Below are 15,418 nucleotides of genomic sequence, written 5' to 3'. Positions count from 1 at the left end.
CTCACCTTGCCTTTAGGTAGCAGCAACAGATGACTCGGGTAAAATGAAGCATCCCATATGTAAGCTGCTCAGTAGATAAAAAATTTAACATCATTGAGAAACATTTACTTTTTCTGTTTGACAAACTCCCACATGTTCCTTGGAATGTATTTTAGGTGCTCTGCAGACAGCATTCCCATGGCCTGTTTGAGACATATCCTGATATTTCCTGAAGGGTCCTAGAATACGCCAGACACACTTCCGAGCCGAGACAGGCCGGCCATGCTCCTGGAGAGGTCTGGCAGACAGCGTTTCCCTGTCGCTGCTGGACATCGGTGCTGGCCTGCTCTGATTTATTGAGGTGGCAAGGCACTTTTCATAGATCATGAGCTTACAGCATTCATGATTTCTTACTATTTCCAAAACGGAATTACCTTCAAGATTTATGGGAGTTAAATATCCTCTAGTTTGCTCTTTTTTTCCCCATATGGGTATAATATTTTCCCCCAAACTGTTCCTCCCCTCTCTTTTAATGAAGCAAAAGTATGAATTCAGTTTCTCTGGCTCTGTGTACAATATTGTTAAATATTACCAAATAATAGTAGGTGGTCGAAGGCTATTGTGTTCTTTGCTAGAAAAAATCTCAAAGTTTACTTGTAGCAAATACAATAACAAGGCCAATGGTCACTTCGCCCTTCTCTTTGGACGTCACTTTGGTCGCATGCAGAAGGGAACACCGTAGAGCATTGCATCAGTCCTGCTAGTGCTTCAGCTGCTTTCGGGGGGTCCCCTCGGGGCCAGGGAGTCGCAGGAGGATCTGACCTTCCTCCTGGTTTTACCTGGCACCTTGTAAGGAGGAATCTGCATCAGGGATTTACTACTGTAAACTGTCTTTTCCTGCTGTATGACCTGCAAATAGGCCAGTTAATTGCATCTATAAAAAATACCAACTTCTGTGTTAGGCCTGACCTTTACAGCCTGTACCGTCTTTTTTGTGCAGGGCTCTTGAACAGGTGAACTGAACTGGCTAAGTTTTTTATTTACACTGCACTACTTTGTAGCGTTACTGCAAGGAATCCTCTTGATTCTTGAGAGGAGAATAAAACCTGCTCATATATGCATTTTCTGGAGCATCCAAGTTTTTCCTGAAGATTGCATGTCACAGTGGCAACCAGAGTAGCTCAGTGACCAAACAAACCAGCCCGAAGGTTCTGGTGTCCCCCAGGTAGTGCCATCGTTCCTCACTGTGGCTGCTGCCCGGGGAGAACAGGGACCGTTCTGTGGGACCTGACTTCTGCTATTAGTTCAAGCTGTAGCTGTAAAGGAGGAGCTGTGAACATCTGTGCTGTAGCCATTCAGGTTATTAAACCTCCTGCGTTGTATGAGAATCCTGCAAAGATTACTCCTATTGATGTTGGAAGGAGGTGGAGAGCACTCCTTGGAGACCCATCAGTGTAACATAATACTTGCATTTCAGTGCACCAAGATGCTTGGAAAAACATTGAACTAATTTGTCAGGTTATTGAAGCTTTTCGGGTATTTTCAGAGTATTATTGTATCCTGTTCTTCTTTTAATAGTCCTGGGGTTTTTTTTTTTTTACTCAAGATCTTCAGAAGCTCAATATATTTACCACATCTTCCCCACCTTTTCCTAGATAAAGTTATGTAGATCCTTTCGTATCCTCAGCTCTGGAAGAACATTCCTTTCCTTCTAGATCAGCCATGTAATCTGTGCATCCTGCTTTTATGGTTATAGATGATCTTATTAAAGATTGCATGAGTGGATGTGAAGCGGTATGCATGAGTGAGCGGGAATCTTCCGTTCTTTTTTTGCTAAATGCTCTTGGTCTCTCTCTTCCTCCTTCCCAGAGATTCTGCAACCTCTGATTTTCTGCGTGTCTGTGATAGGACTTTATAATTCAGAATTCATTCCATCCTTTCCTCGCTGTGCTGCTATCTGAAATTGTTGCTCTGTACCTGGCTGCGGCATAATGTAGATGAGTTTATCTTAAATCAGGTAGTTCAGGTCCAAGAGTTATCTGATTGCAGCAGCATGGAGTTGCATGCTAAGTGCAAAAACAGCCTGAAGGGAGGGTTAAACTGGTGCTTTACATTTATCTGGCAACCAGTACCTATGTTAGCCAGGCTGTATCTAATTCAGATACGTGTACGTTGCACTTGCAGTGTGGCTGGAGTGGAGATGTGCTCTCTGACTCTGAACATGCAGTACATTCCTTTCTCAGTTTCTATAGCATAGTGGGATTGATTTGATCCAGAACATCCCTGCTACTGTTTTGATATGATTGAATGAACAGATTGCTAATAGTATTAGCATATTTTCTAGCAGTGATCTTGGTACACTCAGAAATGGTCCCATATGAAAATTAGTATTTCTGTAGTTTCTTTTGCTAATTGTTTCCTTCTATCTGGCCACTGTACTAATCATTTCTAGAAGAGACAAATTTTAGTAGCTGCTGTGTTTGTCTGTTGAGGGTGTAATTAGGATAATGTATTCTCCTAATGACACAGTTAAGAAGGACTAGTTCTCTCTTTTGTGATTTTGGATAGATCACAACTGTTTGGTTTGGCAAGGAACTCTCTTGAATCATTTATATGTTAATGAATGCAGAAGAAAACACCTACATCTGCACTGAATTTCCGTTCTCTGTAAGCTAAGTGCTGCTTCATGATCTCCTGAACCGTTTCCTTTCCTGCCTGTGTTACGATAGCTGCTGTGTATGTGCACACGAGTGAGGCAGAAGCAGCCACGGGAGCAGATAACCCCAGCCTTGCTCTCCCCATGCATTGCCCAGCACATCCACACCAGCACAGAGCAGCACACCCATATGTAACGAACAATGTAAAGACCCCTTCCTCACAGGTTCATGTAGACAGCACATGAATTGGCTTGTGCTTACAAAGCTGGAAGTAAAACCGACTAAACTCTGGTTGCAATTTACAACTTATTGTAGCTAAATGAATAGTGTGGAAGTTCTAAATTGCTGAGTGGAAATGAATGCCAGGCTTACAACTTGAGTATTTTGGGTGTCCTCATGGCACAGAGTCCCGACAGATTTGTCCCACTGCAGGCGTCTTTGGGTAAAATTAAAATCTTCCATGTTACCGTATTGCTGGTGAGAATATAGAATCAACACTTAGGTATGGATTCTCTCAACCTTCCTACAGAGATTTATCCTTCCTAGTTCAGGAGTTAATTTCTGTCTCATTTTGGTTTTCTCAGGTTCTCGAAGCCGGCACCAATGTTCTTGGATGATTCCTTCAGGAAATGGGCACGTATCAGGGACTTTGTACCCCCTTTTGGAATTAAAGGACAAGGTAGGAGAAAACTGCACAGCTCTTGAAAAAGAAGGTGATTCTACAGATGCTTGCCCCATCTTGTTTTTCTGTTTTGAAAGCTCAGGCGGTCCCTTGGCTCAGCTTTTTTCTCCTGTTCCAGAGAAGCATTGTACGTGTAGGTCTTGGAAACCCAAAAGCGTTTTTGCAGCTGGGACATGAAGGAAGGTTTAGTTCATGGGGGGGAGTTAGTGCAGCAATGGCAGTTTAGACCTACCACCACATTCTGGAAGAAGCATTTTGGCATTGACTGCTGTAGCTTGTAGCATCTTTGCTGACAGCAGCAGAGAGAGTCCAAACTGATTTAAAGTACCTTTAAGTCAGTAATTCTCTGAAGAACAGGAAAGACTCCTCTTTCTGAGTTTTGGAGCCTTGGGTCTGACCACTGATACAAATCTTCATTTCTTTTCATAGCATTTGGTTGTGTAATTATTTTATAGTTGTGATACTTGTAGACATTTATAACAAATAGAAAAATCTGTCAGATGCTTTAGTGATGATTTGTAATATGCCTTGTCCTGCAGTTGGGGCATGGTAGCAGGGACTGCATCTCGGGCATGCTGTGGGAGAGCAAGAGTGGTGCTGGTGCGGATAAGATGGGAGCCAGTAGCCCACCAGCAGATGGTATATTTTGTAGGTGACACAAGCTCCTCGCTATCCCGCGTATGCCACCAAGAGCCTCTCTGGGTGAGTGGTGGTGGAGCAGAAGGCTTATGCTCACAGCAGTCACTTGCTGCAGACTTCCTGCAGTCTGATGTGTTCTTATTAAGAAGTGTTTGTGGCATTGCATCAACTTCCAAGATTTTTTTTTTACTCTGGCAAACTCAACATTACAGTTGGCCCCTGTTAGGAATTGAAATACCTGGTGGCGAAAGGAGAGCAGCCACAATGGGCTTGGGTCTGTCTCTCTCTGTGGAAGCAGGTGTTGTAGTTGTTAGAACAATCTCTGATCAAATCAAAGGCTCTACTGACAAATTTCTTTTGGCTTGCATCAATTCCCTTCTTTGTTTTGTGTATGTCCATTCCTTGTCCAGTTGGTCTTTTGCAGCTCAATAGGCAGCTAATTACTGTCCTCTAAATCAGCCAGCACAGTTTTCAGCAAAGAAATAACAGTGGCAGCACAAGCGGAAGGTTGCGTTGAACACAGGAGGGCTTGTCCCCTTCTAACAGGCACACAAGGTGTACAAAACTAGGGCAAGCTGCCTGACCAACGTGGAGGTGGGATTTGCAGATTACACATGATGTCAGCTAGACCTAATAAAAATCATTCCATTAAACTGAATCCAAATGGAGAAATTCACCAAAAGGGGATGACGGAATGGCTCTGGCAGCCTTCTCCCTGGGTTTGTTGCCAGCTTGTATCACCACTGCAATGTTATGTAAATCTGGTGTTTTATATTGGATTTCCTCAGTTAAAAAGAGAAATGAGAAATTGCCATTATTTAAACGGCTGTGAGCTGAAGCCATGGGACGGAAACCGTTGAATGGGTTATTTTTTTAATGCCCTCCTGGGACTGAATTTTGTGCCAAGTTTCAGTCTGGAGCAAGTTCTGTGTGTGGGAGGGTTGAATTATAAATCTCTGTAGCCCAGGATTTCTAATGGCCATGCTGACAGGCTGTGAGTCCTAGCGATGCGAATGGCGCCCTTTCATGTTACACATCACTTGGAATTCTTGCATCAGTCTTTTCTGGCTGTCCCACGGGATGCATTCTGGCTCAGCTGAGTGATTGGATGATGGGATCAGCACCTCATTAGGGCTTTTAGTCGGGGCAATCTAATGATATCTAAACAACTGACCCAGGCAGGCAGTGTGGAGCTCAGTCACGTGCTGGTGCGAGATGAAGACTATCAGAGCTGGGATGTGCATGGGAAAAAGAGTGGTCAGGGTGGCTGAGAAACTGTAGAGACACATGCCTGTGCTGAAACACGGGGCAGGAGTTTTGCTCTGTGCGTTAGGAAGCCCTGTGACACCATCAGCTGGGATTTCCAACGTGCATCACACTGGGAAAGGCGATCGGTGTTTATAGACACCAACTGTAACTGGGTTGGTAATGGGAAGATTTTGTTGATAGCTTTGGTGAATATCACCCGGCGTTTTCAAGTCACTGTGATCTAGTCCAAGTGCAAAATGGCTTTCATTTTCTGTGAAATATAGCTGCAGGATGAGCTCACTTTCAGTAATGCTGCATGTTCCAAGAAACTTCTAGAAACTAATCTGTGGTAGCTTGAAAGTACTGAAGTTATGAAATCAAGAGATTCTTAGCAGCTTGGAGATTAATCCACCATTTCTGCTTTCTCTTGTTTAAGTTTCTCTTTATTCTTCAGACTTTTAGCTAAGTTTTTCTTTGCTGTGTCTCTGAAAAAACATGAAAGAAGTCCTTTTTCATCCATCACTTGGTGTTTACTGGTCCAAGAAAGAACAATTCCAAGATGCAAGAACAAGTCTTGCATTCTTTAGGGGAAAGCATCTTTTGAGGAGCATTGTCTACTGAGCTGCACTAATTTGGAGTAACACGTCTGTATAAATTACATCTGAAAGAGTAGAAATGTCTCAGAAATTTTCAAGGCAGAACTACCACTCTTTATAGGCGATCTTATCAAGGAGAAGGCAGTATGCTGATCATTTTGACACAGTTCATCAGGGATCTTCATTTTCTTCAAAAAGAATCTGATTGTAAAGACAGTTCTTCCATCTCCAGATGCTAAAAAGTACTCAGGGTAACACAGAAAGCTTAACAGCGTTTCTTCATGAAGGGATGTTCACTCCTTCTCTCCATTGGTCATTTCCTGATTTGGCCATTAGCCCATGCAAGGGGGTTTTATGACCAGAGTGCTCCACTATCTCCAAGAACATTTGCATGTGGAAGCCCTCAAGGTGAATTTGGTTCTGAATATGAAAGTTTTTAGACTTTTCCCCAAATTATGCTGGTTCTGAAACGGATTATTGCAGTAGGAATAATGCACATCTCATGTCAGATTGGAAACGGCTGCTATCATTAGTTAACCACCTTAGTAATTGTTGGCTGCTAAATGAAAGAAGCACAGGAATAAGCAGGTGGTGACCCTACTGCTTTATGAACAGGACTTTCTGAGATGAGGCATGTGGTAGGAAGTCTTGTGCAAGCTCTTTCTGAACAGTGGTCTCTGAGTGCCCCCTACAAGGTATTAGATGAAGAGGAGTTTATGAGGGGCGGTTGTACCTTTTTCTTAAACTGTCTTAAGTGGGGCAATGTTGTACTTGTTGACTCTGCATCTGTTCACCAAAGATCTGAACTATGGAGTGATCCTAATTACTTGATCCCAATCCCCAGCGACCTGGAATAAAAGCAGAGCTGAGAACCATTAGGAATGTTGGAGCTGCTGCAGCAGACTGAAGGTGTCATTGCAATCATCACAGATGTCTGTAGCCCTTCACGGGAGCTCTTGCTTTCTCTGTGTGCAGAGAATAGGGAAAGCAATAGATATGTCGTATTTCTGAAGAGCCGTGCGTGTATTAGGTTTTGACGCCACAAAGGGACACTACAAGTACTTTTGTGTAACAGTGGCTCTAGGTTTCACCTAGTGACTTCTGCAGCTTGCTGTGAACGTATGAAGTTATCTTTCAGAATCTGAATGAAGATTTTTCTAAATGATGAAGAATGACCATGTTGTCAAACAGGCCAGTGTCGTATTTTACTGCATTTACTTTAAAAAATGAGACTGTCAGTGCCACGTCGAGCTTTGTTGTCTCCTACTACATGACTTGACAGAATCTAGAAACAGGATGTGCCACTGTGAGCACTTGGAAACGATGATTCCATCTCTATTAATAAATAAAATGGTTGTCCTCTGGTCCTGAAGGCAGTTGAGCTCATTGTTCAAACAGGTTAACTCCCTGACCCCCACTAAAAGAGGGTGGCTATTTTCAGGCTTCCTACCAAGGAAGGTCACTGGCCTGTATTATTAGCCTGTGACCCTATGAATGCATGAGAATTATAGGGGAGGATGTTTGTTGGCCCTGGTGAAAACCATCGGGGACTGTGCTAATGCTATGGACTCATGTGGGCCCGTGCCCGGCTGCCGATTTGTTTATTAGTGTGCATACAGCCAAAGCGAGGGATGTCACTCAGGAACACAGTTAAATTAGTCAACTTCAAGAGTTGTTGAGAAGATCAAACTGTAACAAGAAAGTTGGAACTCTGAAAGCTACAAATGTCAAGATGTCCTGTGGGGGCCAGCTCAGTCTGCCGAGCACCCTCCTGTGTCCCAGCCTATTGTTTCAGCATTAACTGGGATGCCGGAGTGCCTCCCACGTTTCACCATTTGCAAGAGTCTAATTTGCTTGTAGGAATTCTTCTTTCCCAGCACCCACCAAGCCTGCTCTTGCAGCTTTTTCAGCGAAGAGCAAGGAGACTGCAGCAATCTCAGGCTCTTAAATGAGTTACGTGGAGATTTTTTTTTTTTAATTGAAATTGAAATGTCGCCTTTTGTGTTTGCACCCTTTTCTAGCAGTGCTTCTATCAGTGTAACTTATGGAGGTATGAATATGCACATGTCGTCCATAATGTTGCAGAGATCCTCTAGCATGTGCACTGCTTTCAGGGTTAAATTTGTCAATGAATAAGCAATGGAAAAATTGTTTATAGTGTTAGCAAGATTATTAATCCCAGAGGGCCTCCCCAAATTTACCTCTGTAGCTAAAGCAAAAGGAAAGAGTTATTTGGAGAAGGGCAACAAACAACACTGGAGAAATACCTGACTATTAATAGAATTTCTCAGTACATGTGGCTTGAAGCGTATAAAAGGCTTTCATAAGAAAGAGTAGCTAGTATCTGGCATCCTCTCTGTGTAAGGAGGACGGGAGAGTTGCTGCATTTTTATTTTTTTTTAACTTAAGTGAAAACATATGGCACAGCGTACGCTAAAAAACTAAGCAGACATAATCCGTGTAATATCCCTTCCATGCATTTAGTCCATAATTGTGTCATTGCTTAGCGGTAATTATAGGTCTTCACTTCTACCTTTGTTCCTGCTAGATTGTTTTAAGCAGAGTGGCTGCTTTGTTGGCCCTGAATCAGTTTGTCTTTGAAGGTGATATTTATTTCTTAGGGAGTGACTGTCTTGTCACCGTCTCAGAATTTGCCTCCCACCAGGAATCTAGGAAGCAATTTCTCGCCCATGGTGATAAGAGAATATTAAGAACGTGTTTGAAGTGCTACAGTTTTATCAAATGTAATACGTACTACTGGCCAGGAGACTTTGTGTTTTCATCTGATACAAGAGGGACATCTGGAATTGGTGACACGTTCGGTGACAAAGAAATCAAGTCTTTGCCCAGAGCACCAACGCTAATAGATGTATTGTGCAATGGTTAATTGTTCTTGTACTCGGTTTTGTTTGGATGTTTTCCTTTGTGTTAGTGCTTCTGGGAAGAGCCATGGTTCAATGCTGCTTAGCAGTGGTTTCATTAGTCTCATGGGGGAGAGGTCATTCATCTTCAGTGAAAATGTTGAGTTTTCAGGCGTGCAAAAGTTGGCATATCAAAATGTTATCGGGAGAAAATCTCTTTTCATGCGTGTTCTTTTCTTGCATAGCTTTTTCTTCCACATCAGCTTTCTTGGCATGAGCAATACTTTATCTCTGAGAAAACATATTCACTTAGATATCACCAGTGAAATTTACAGCTGACCCAAAGAAAAACTATCAGAAAAGTAGGTCTTTTCCAACCTACTCTTCCAGCTCTTTATGGAGGCTGAAGTACCACATGCAGACACCTTCCCTGCATTTGACTGCATCTGCTTGATAATGAGGTGTCTCTTTTCGGCTTTAATTCTCCAACCTTGTCCTTATTTTGTTAGCTGTACTCTGTTGTGCAGATGATTTTCCTACTGTGTGCATTTTTTTTTTGTTCTTTGTGTGTTCTTCCTTTAACAAATAAGAAGCACAAGCATGTATAGCTGTTAGTTCTGTTCAGAGTAGGTATTAACACAAGATTGTTGTTTCTTCTTGAGTTTGAAGCAGATTTCTGAACTAGTTTCCACTAGAATTTTACATTTGGCCAAGATTGGTAATAGTTGCCATTATCGCATGGGAATATAGCTATAAAAATGTTGCTGTTTCCCCAGGGAATCTAGCTGATTTTATAGCCTCAAGGAATTAAACGAGAGGTTTGAAGGGATAAAAATTAAAAGTTTCAGAAGAGGTAGAGGATCAGCTTTTCATTACTGAATAAAGCCTCTAAAGAGAAGTTATGCTGTGAATTTTGAAGTTAAATCAAATCTGTCTTGAGGTCTCTTGATGAAAGTACAACCCTCCAGTGCAGAGTCCCTTATTTCAATCAAAATCGATGCTTTGCTGTTGAATGTGCTTAAGAATACTCTTTCTCCCAACACACTGGGAAGGGAAGGGTGTCCCAGGGAGATGGCAGACCCCAAGTTTGCAGTTAATTGAGCGACTCCGTATCGGAGTTCTTCCCAGAAGCGTGGAAATGCAGTTGAGACATGGGTATTATTCTGACTTTTACCTTCTAGAGGGGAGAGCAGGTCTTCTCTGACAGTTGTGTTTTGAAGGGCCACATCTTAATGCTTCTGCAAGGGTCAGAAGAATTAGAAATCACTGTAGTAGTTACTGAGTTTTTTGGCCTTGAAGACGTTGCCTGGCCACCTGTGAAGGGGCACCAAAAATGCAGCAACAAGGGGAAGAACAGCCTTCTATAACAACTGTATTTTCCTGCTTGTCTTTGGACAGCACGTTGTGAATCTTTCAAGGACTGTTTTCATTTGGTGTGAATTAGCCTGTTTCTACAGGCTTTATTGCTCCCTGTGCATCAAACTTGAGTTTGGATCAAAATGGTTAATGCATGGTTATTGCAAAATGTTGCCCATTTTTTGGCATAATTGTTTTTTAAATCAACGTTCCAACTTTCCAAGCCCTGGGATTATGTTGGGAACTAAGCTTGTATTCTGAAAAAAAAAAACAAACTCTTGGTTGTGAAGAAAAGCTTGAAAAAAAAAATCCCTGAAGGCTTCAAAATGACGATGTAAATGAAGAGTCCAAATGTTATGTATTTTATTTATATCTTGTTATTAAAAAAGGTCTTAAGGGCTTTGTGGAGCTTACATTTAACGCATGCCAGGATTTCCTAAAACTGTTAGGGAGGTACCATGTATCTTCAGTCTTTCTTTTTTTTTTTTTTCTTTTGTTTTGTGTTTTGTATCTATGCAACACTATATATCTCTTGTCTCAGTACCACTAAAAATCATCAATGGAAGTACTGAGATATGTTCATTTGTGGCAGTTTTAAGTCCTGTTGTTGGTAAGGTGTATCTCAAGTAAACCAACTAAATCTAGTACAGCTAATGACCTCAAGAAACTGTTCTCTTGTATTTACACACAGGATGTGATTTGAGGACAGATTCCTGCAGTTTGTAGTTAACTGTCTTTGAGAGCCAGTTTGCGTGTTTGCAATTTGCTTCTAAGGTCTGGAAGCCTTTGTCTGGAAGCTCTGTCCTGCATAGACCTCAGCAAGTTAGCTGATCAATAATAAAAAGAAGTGGTACAGGGAATTTCAGACTCATTTTGATATCTGTTGTACTCACTGGATTCCCAGCTTCACTAAGATACGAACAATGTTGTGAGTCTACAGCTGGACATGGTGTTTCTGGGAGAGAGCTGGAGAACAGCATATGTGGTGGGACTTGGGTCCATGGCCTCATGCTGGGCACCGGGGTGGCACATCCTGCTGTAAAAGATTACTCCTCAGCTCCCGTATGGAGCAAGATCTTAAGGGAAAAAAATGCTGAAGAAGGAACTTTATACAGAGCTGAACTTCCAGGTAGTGTTAAAAAAAAAAAAATAAAATAAATGCACTCGGTTTGTGCTCGCAGCTTGTTTGTAAATCTTGTGATTTGTTTAATCCATAGCATGGATAGTGTTTAGCTTACTATCCCCATGAAGCTGACACACACGTGGCATTCTGTTATCACGGGACAGGGACCCATATGCATAGGAGACTGGCATGCTTCAGGGATATCTATCAACCTCACTCTCATCAGTGTATTCCCAAAAGCTGAAGCTGGTCCCCAATGCCCTGCTGAAGCGCTGGCTAGAGGTGTGGCAGATGGGTGACCAGCTGTGGAGATGGGCACCGACCACAGCTCGCAGGGCAAATACGAAGATCCGCAGCAGTACACTATTCCCTGACCCTAATGCATGGTATTCAAATACTTACTGGTGGCAATAAGGCCACGTAGACTTGCTGGTTTTTGAGGAAGATGGGTGGTATGGACAACTTGAAAAATGACAGCCTCTCCTCTTGGCTACTTGAGAGTGCAGCAACAGCCCCATTTGCCTGAAGGTAGACCCTGTGAAATGCCCTCAGTAATCCCTGTGGAGTGGAGAAGGCTCCCATCTTTTTTTAATGATAGAATCAAGAAGCTTATTCATCTAAAACAACAATGTTAAGTGGTTTTGACATTTACAGTGAAGGTCTCCACTCCTCCACATAAATAACAGAGAAAAAGGCCAGAATTGAAACTTAGACTGGTTCTCACTGTGTGGTCACTGCCTGCCTAATTTCTAACTATTTACTTTTAGTTTTTTCAAATGTCTGAAAATTTCAGGGTCAACCTGAAGTCAAGACGTACTTGCATTCAGAGAAATGATGCAGTCCTGAGCTGCTTTTGAATCTTCTGATGTTTTAAGGGAAAGCTGATAGAATGTGTCATGATAACTCAGGATTCTTAGATAAATATAGTCAACTCCTCCTCTAGATGGGAGGAAAATGTGCAGAGGCTTCTTGCTTTGTTTGTGTAGTAATAGTGTGTGCATAGTGGTTGATATATGAATGGGTTAAATAATCTCCCGCTCTCCTAAATTCTCCATGACAAGAAAAAATATAATAAACAAACTATGGTTGCAGAAGACTGCAGTAGATTGGTTGTCCTGGTGATGTGTTCAGTATTTAATAATGGGAGAAGGTGAGGGTGAAAATGTAGGATATTGGTGTTCATTTCCGTTAATTTATCATTATAGTAGCAGACCCATGTGAAGAACATGTAAGCCAGAGGGCTGTCTGAAGACGAAAGCCTTTGCAGAGGCCTCCTTATCATCTAGAAGTCAGACATCTTACTCTGTTCCTAGTTATGTCCCTTATTTGCCTTGTGACCTTCAGTAAGTCTGATTCTCTCGGAGTATAAAGGCATTTAATGCTTTCAGAAATTAGGAGAACAGGTGGAGCACCTGAGACGGTGAATTCGGGAATATGCATGTATGTTTACATATGCATGTGTATGTGTCACCTTCTAGCCTTTGACTTGAAGGAGCTGTATAAAAGCCACGTATTTTTACTGTTGGAATAAGTTCACTTGCCCAATACTACAACTAGAAAGAAACAGCACAAACATTCCTCCCTATATATAACATATGTATGTACACTATGTTCTTATGCCTACCACACCATATGCCTACCAACCTGATCTAGTTAGCAGTGTCCCTGCTCACTGCAGGGGGGTTGGACTAGATGACCTCTAGGGGTCCCTTCCAACCCAAAACATTCTATGATTCTATGATATGGATGGTTTCAGGTAAGCAGAACCACTGCATTACAGTTTGCTCTTTCTTATGTGAACTATGGGAGCTAACATAAATAAAAAATGGTCTGCCACTCCCAGGGCAGCTAACATCTGTAGCCCTAAGGATGATGGCACTGTCATTGCCATTTAAACACCAGAGTTTGACTATAGACTGGAGGAAGGATTTAGTATTGGTAACGTCTGCCTTGAATCTCATGAGGATGAATAGGAGGAACAGTGCACAGGGAGCAATATTGCTGTTGGGTTTACTCAGCCTTCAAGTGGTCACCAAAACTGTGGCCACTGAATGGCTGTCGGATGATCTGCATGAGACGAGTTTGGTGTTTGAATTCCATTTCCAGTGGGAAGTTTGTATTTCACAAAACATGCAGCTAATTATCACCTGCTGGGCTGCCTCTTTGGCAGCTGGAAAGAGGCCAAAGATTAAATGCTTTTCAAAGGTGAATTCACCTTTTATGCATACTCGTTAGGGGAGGAGAGTGACAGGGAAGAAGTGCATGGTTTTGCCTGAGCTGTTCTGTTCCTGCCTCCTCCATATGTCTGAAGGATTCCATGGAGAATGCAAGGTAGCCATGGTACAAGTGCTGCCAGCTCTCCTTGTCCAGGTTAAACACAACGTAGAGCTGCTGGATCTGCGGGAGCTGCCTCTGTGCCAGCAGTAAATGGCAGGTAATAAGTTCTGCTTGGTCTGAGCTGACCTTCCATGGAGCCCCGCAGGTCTCTGCACCGTGCTCTCCGTGGTTCATGTTTCTGGGCATACGGTGCTGAGACATGTCTGCTGGGCTGATGTGCTGTGTTCTGCATTTAACAAAAGTAGCTGAAACTTTTCCAGACTGGAAATGACCCTCAGATAATTGAGAGACCTGTTTGAATGGGGACGTGAAGTAACGAATTCTGTTACACCTGAGCTGGCTGCGCACCTGGGCCCTGGAAGCAAGAGGTGAATGCACGCATACCTGTTGCTTGTAACAGGAAGGGGTTTTTCCTTTGTATTACTCAGAACATGTATACTCAGGCCCCTCCTGGCCCCTCCTTGGTGCACAGTATACACAGCAGAGCACACCCACCACTATGTTCTTCTCACTTGCCAAGCAAGAGAGAAGTTGTGTCTGGGCTAGCATTGCGTCTGCATCCATGCCATGGTTTCTTCACAACCTGGGTAAACCATCTGAGGGGGAAAAAAAAAATCAAAACAAATTGTTTGCATAGCTGTTGCCCTAATAAAGCAATCTTTCCTTTAAGCATGGATTCATGTAAAGCAAGGGTCGTACGCAGCTGTTGCCTTTTAAAAAAACAAAAAATAAAATAGAAGGGTGAATGGAGAAAAGCTGACGGTTATCAGGAACAAAATGTGCTCCCCTGAAACACTGATCCTGGGTTGCTGTGTTCTTTGTTCTTTGCTGTGTTCAATGCAAGTAGGTCCCCATCACGAGCTCTATCCCTCTCCCTTAAGAATATGCCTGCCCCAAAGAAACTCACTGCCCTGGGTGCCAGCTGTTCCCACTGCTGTCCCACCCCAGTGGAGGGGTTCTGTGGCTGAGGTGCAGCATACCAGGTCTGCTGCTGGTCAGATTTGCTCCTAAATCAGGTAATGGTTTAGTATAAGTTGTTTAGAAGTTTAGTATCTATGTGTATGACATCAAAACTGGTTTGGTAGCCTTTCTTCCACTGTTCTGTAGAAGTTTTTTTTAATCTGCCCAGAAGCTACTGCACAAAGGTAGAACATGTCAGTTATTGCCTAGACCACGGGGATACTGGTCATGTTGTGCATGCATTGGTGCAGTCTCAGTGGCTTGGGTCTTGAAGTCTTAGCCTTTCTTTTATCCTTGCAAAAATTGTTTTCAGTCCTTGACAGATCAGTATTCAGCCAATGGCTATGCACAAATCCTGTTGAAAGGAAAGAATTTTTGTTTGTAGCATTTGTACATGTGCTTGCACCCATTATTATCACTCAGTACATAGGTATATAAGGCAGACTATGCTCATCACCCTTTCAGTTTCTGACCCTGAAGAAAGCATGCTCCATCAATTAACTTTCCATAATGCACCTGCTTTCCTGGTGCCTGATATTCTTTAGTCATAGTCTGGAGAGGAACACTGCTTTGTGTCCTGCACATTGCTATCTGTGATACTAGTCTTTGCAGTAGTGCTTTCAGGTGACTCTCCACCTTGACCCAGCTGTGGTAAAAGATCCTGCCAGTGGTTCTCTATTGTGGGTATCTTCATTGTCTTGTGGAAGGTTGCAGATCAGCCACAGCAGCATCTGCTGATCCTTCAACCCTTGCCCCAAGAAGATACAGAAGCTCCTTCTGAAGAAGGTCTTGTCCTTCCATCCTGGTGCCAGTGAGCAAGGTGCCAAATGCAAGTGCCCACTGCAGCAGCAGTGTAGCATCCATCTTCTAGTAGAGTTCCAGGTCAATGAAGAAGATCTAGTGCCTCTCCCCTGCCCAGGCCATTAGCTTTTCCTGTTAGTTCTTGTGGCTCCTGCTCCTGGCTTCCAGTGAAGGTGCTA

At 42.8% G+C, this 15,418-nt stretch overlaps 1 protein-coding gene across 6 annotated transcripts in view; it reads left to right on the top strand.

Moving 5' to 3' along the window:
• Positions 1 to 15,418, top strand: part of ST3GAL3 (ST3 beta-galactoside alpha-2,3-sialyltransferase 3) — a 201,089-nt gene that overhangs the window by 123,431 nt on the left and 62,240 nt on the right. For all 6 annotated transcript variants that reach the window (XM_035893542.1, XM_035893541.1, XM_035893540.1 and 3 more), the window contains one exon: positions 3,221 to 3,315. In XM_035893542.1, coding sequence (XP_035749435.1) covers positions 3,221 to 3,315 — 95 coding nt within the window. The remainder of the gene's footprint in view (positions 1 to 3,220; positions 3,316 to 15,418) is intronic.

This window comes from Egretta garzetta, unplaced genomic scaffold (assembly GCF_000687185.1).
Source record: "Egretta garzetta isolate BGI_Z169 unplaced genomic scaffold, ASM68718v1 scaffold75, whole genome shotgun sequence".
Taxonomy (NCBI): domain Eukaryota; kingdom Metazoa; phylum Chordata; class Aves; order Pelecaniformes; family Ardeidae; genus Egretta; species Egretta garzetta.
Note: the sequence above shows the minus strand (reverse complement) of the source record. Positions and strands in the feature narration are given on the sequence as shown.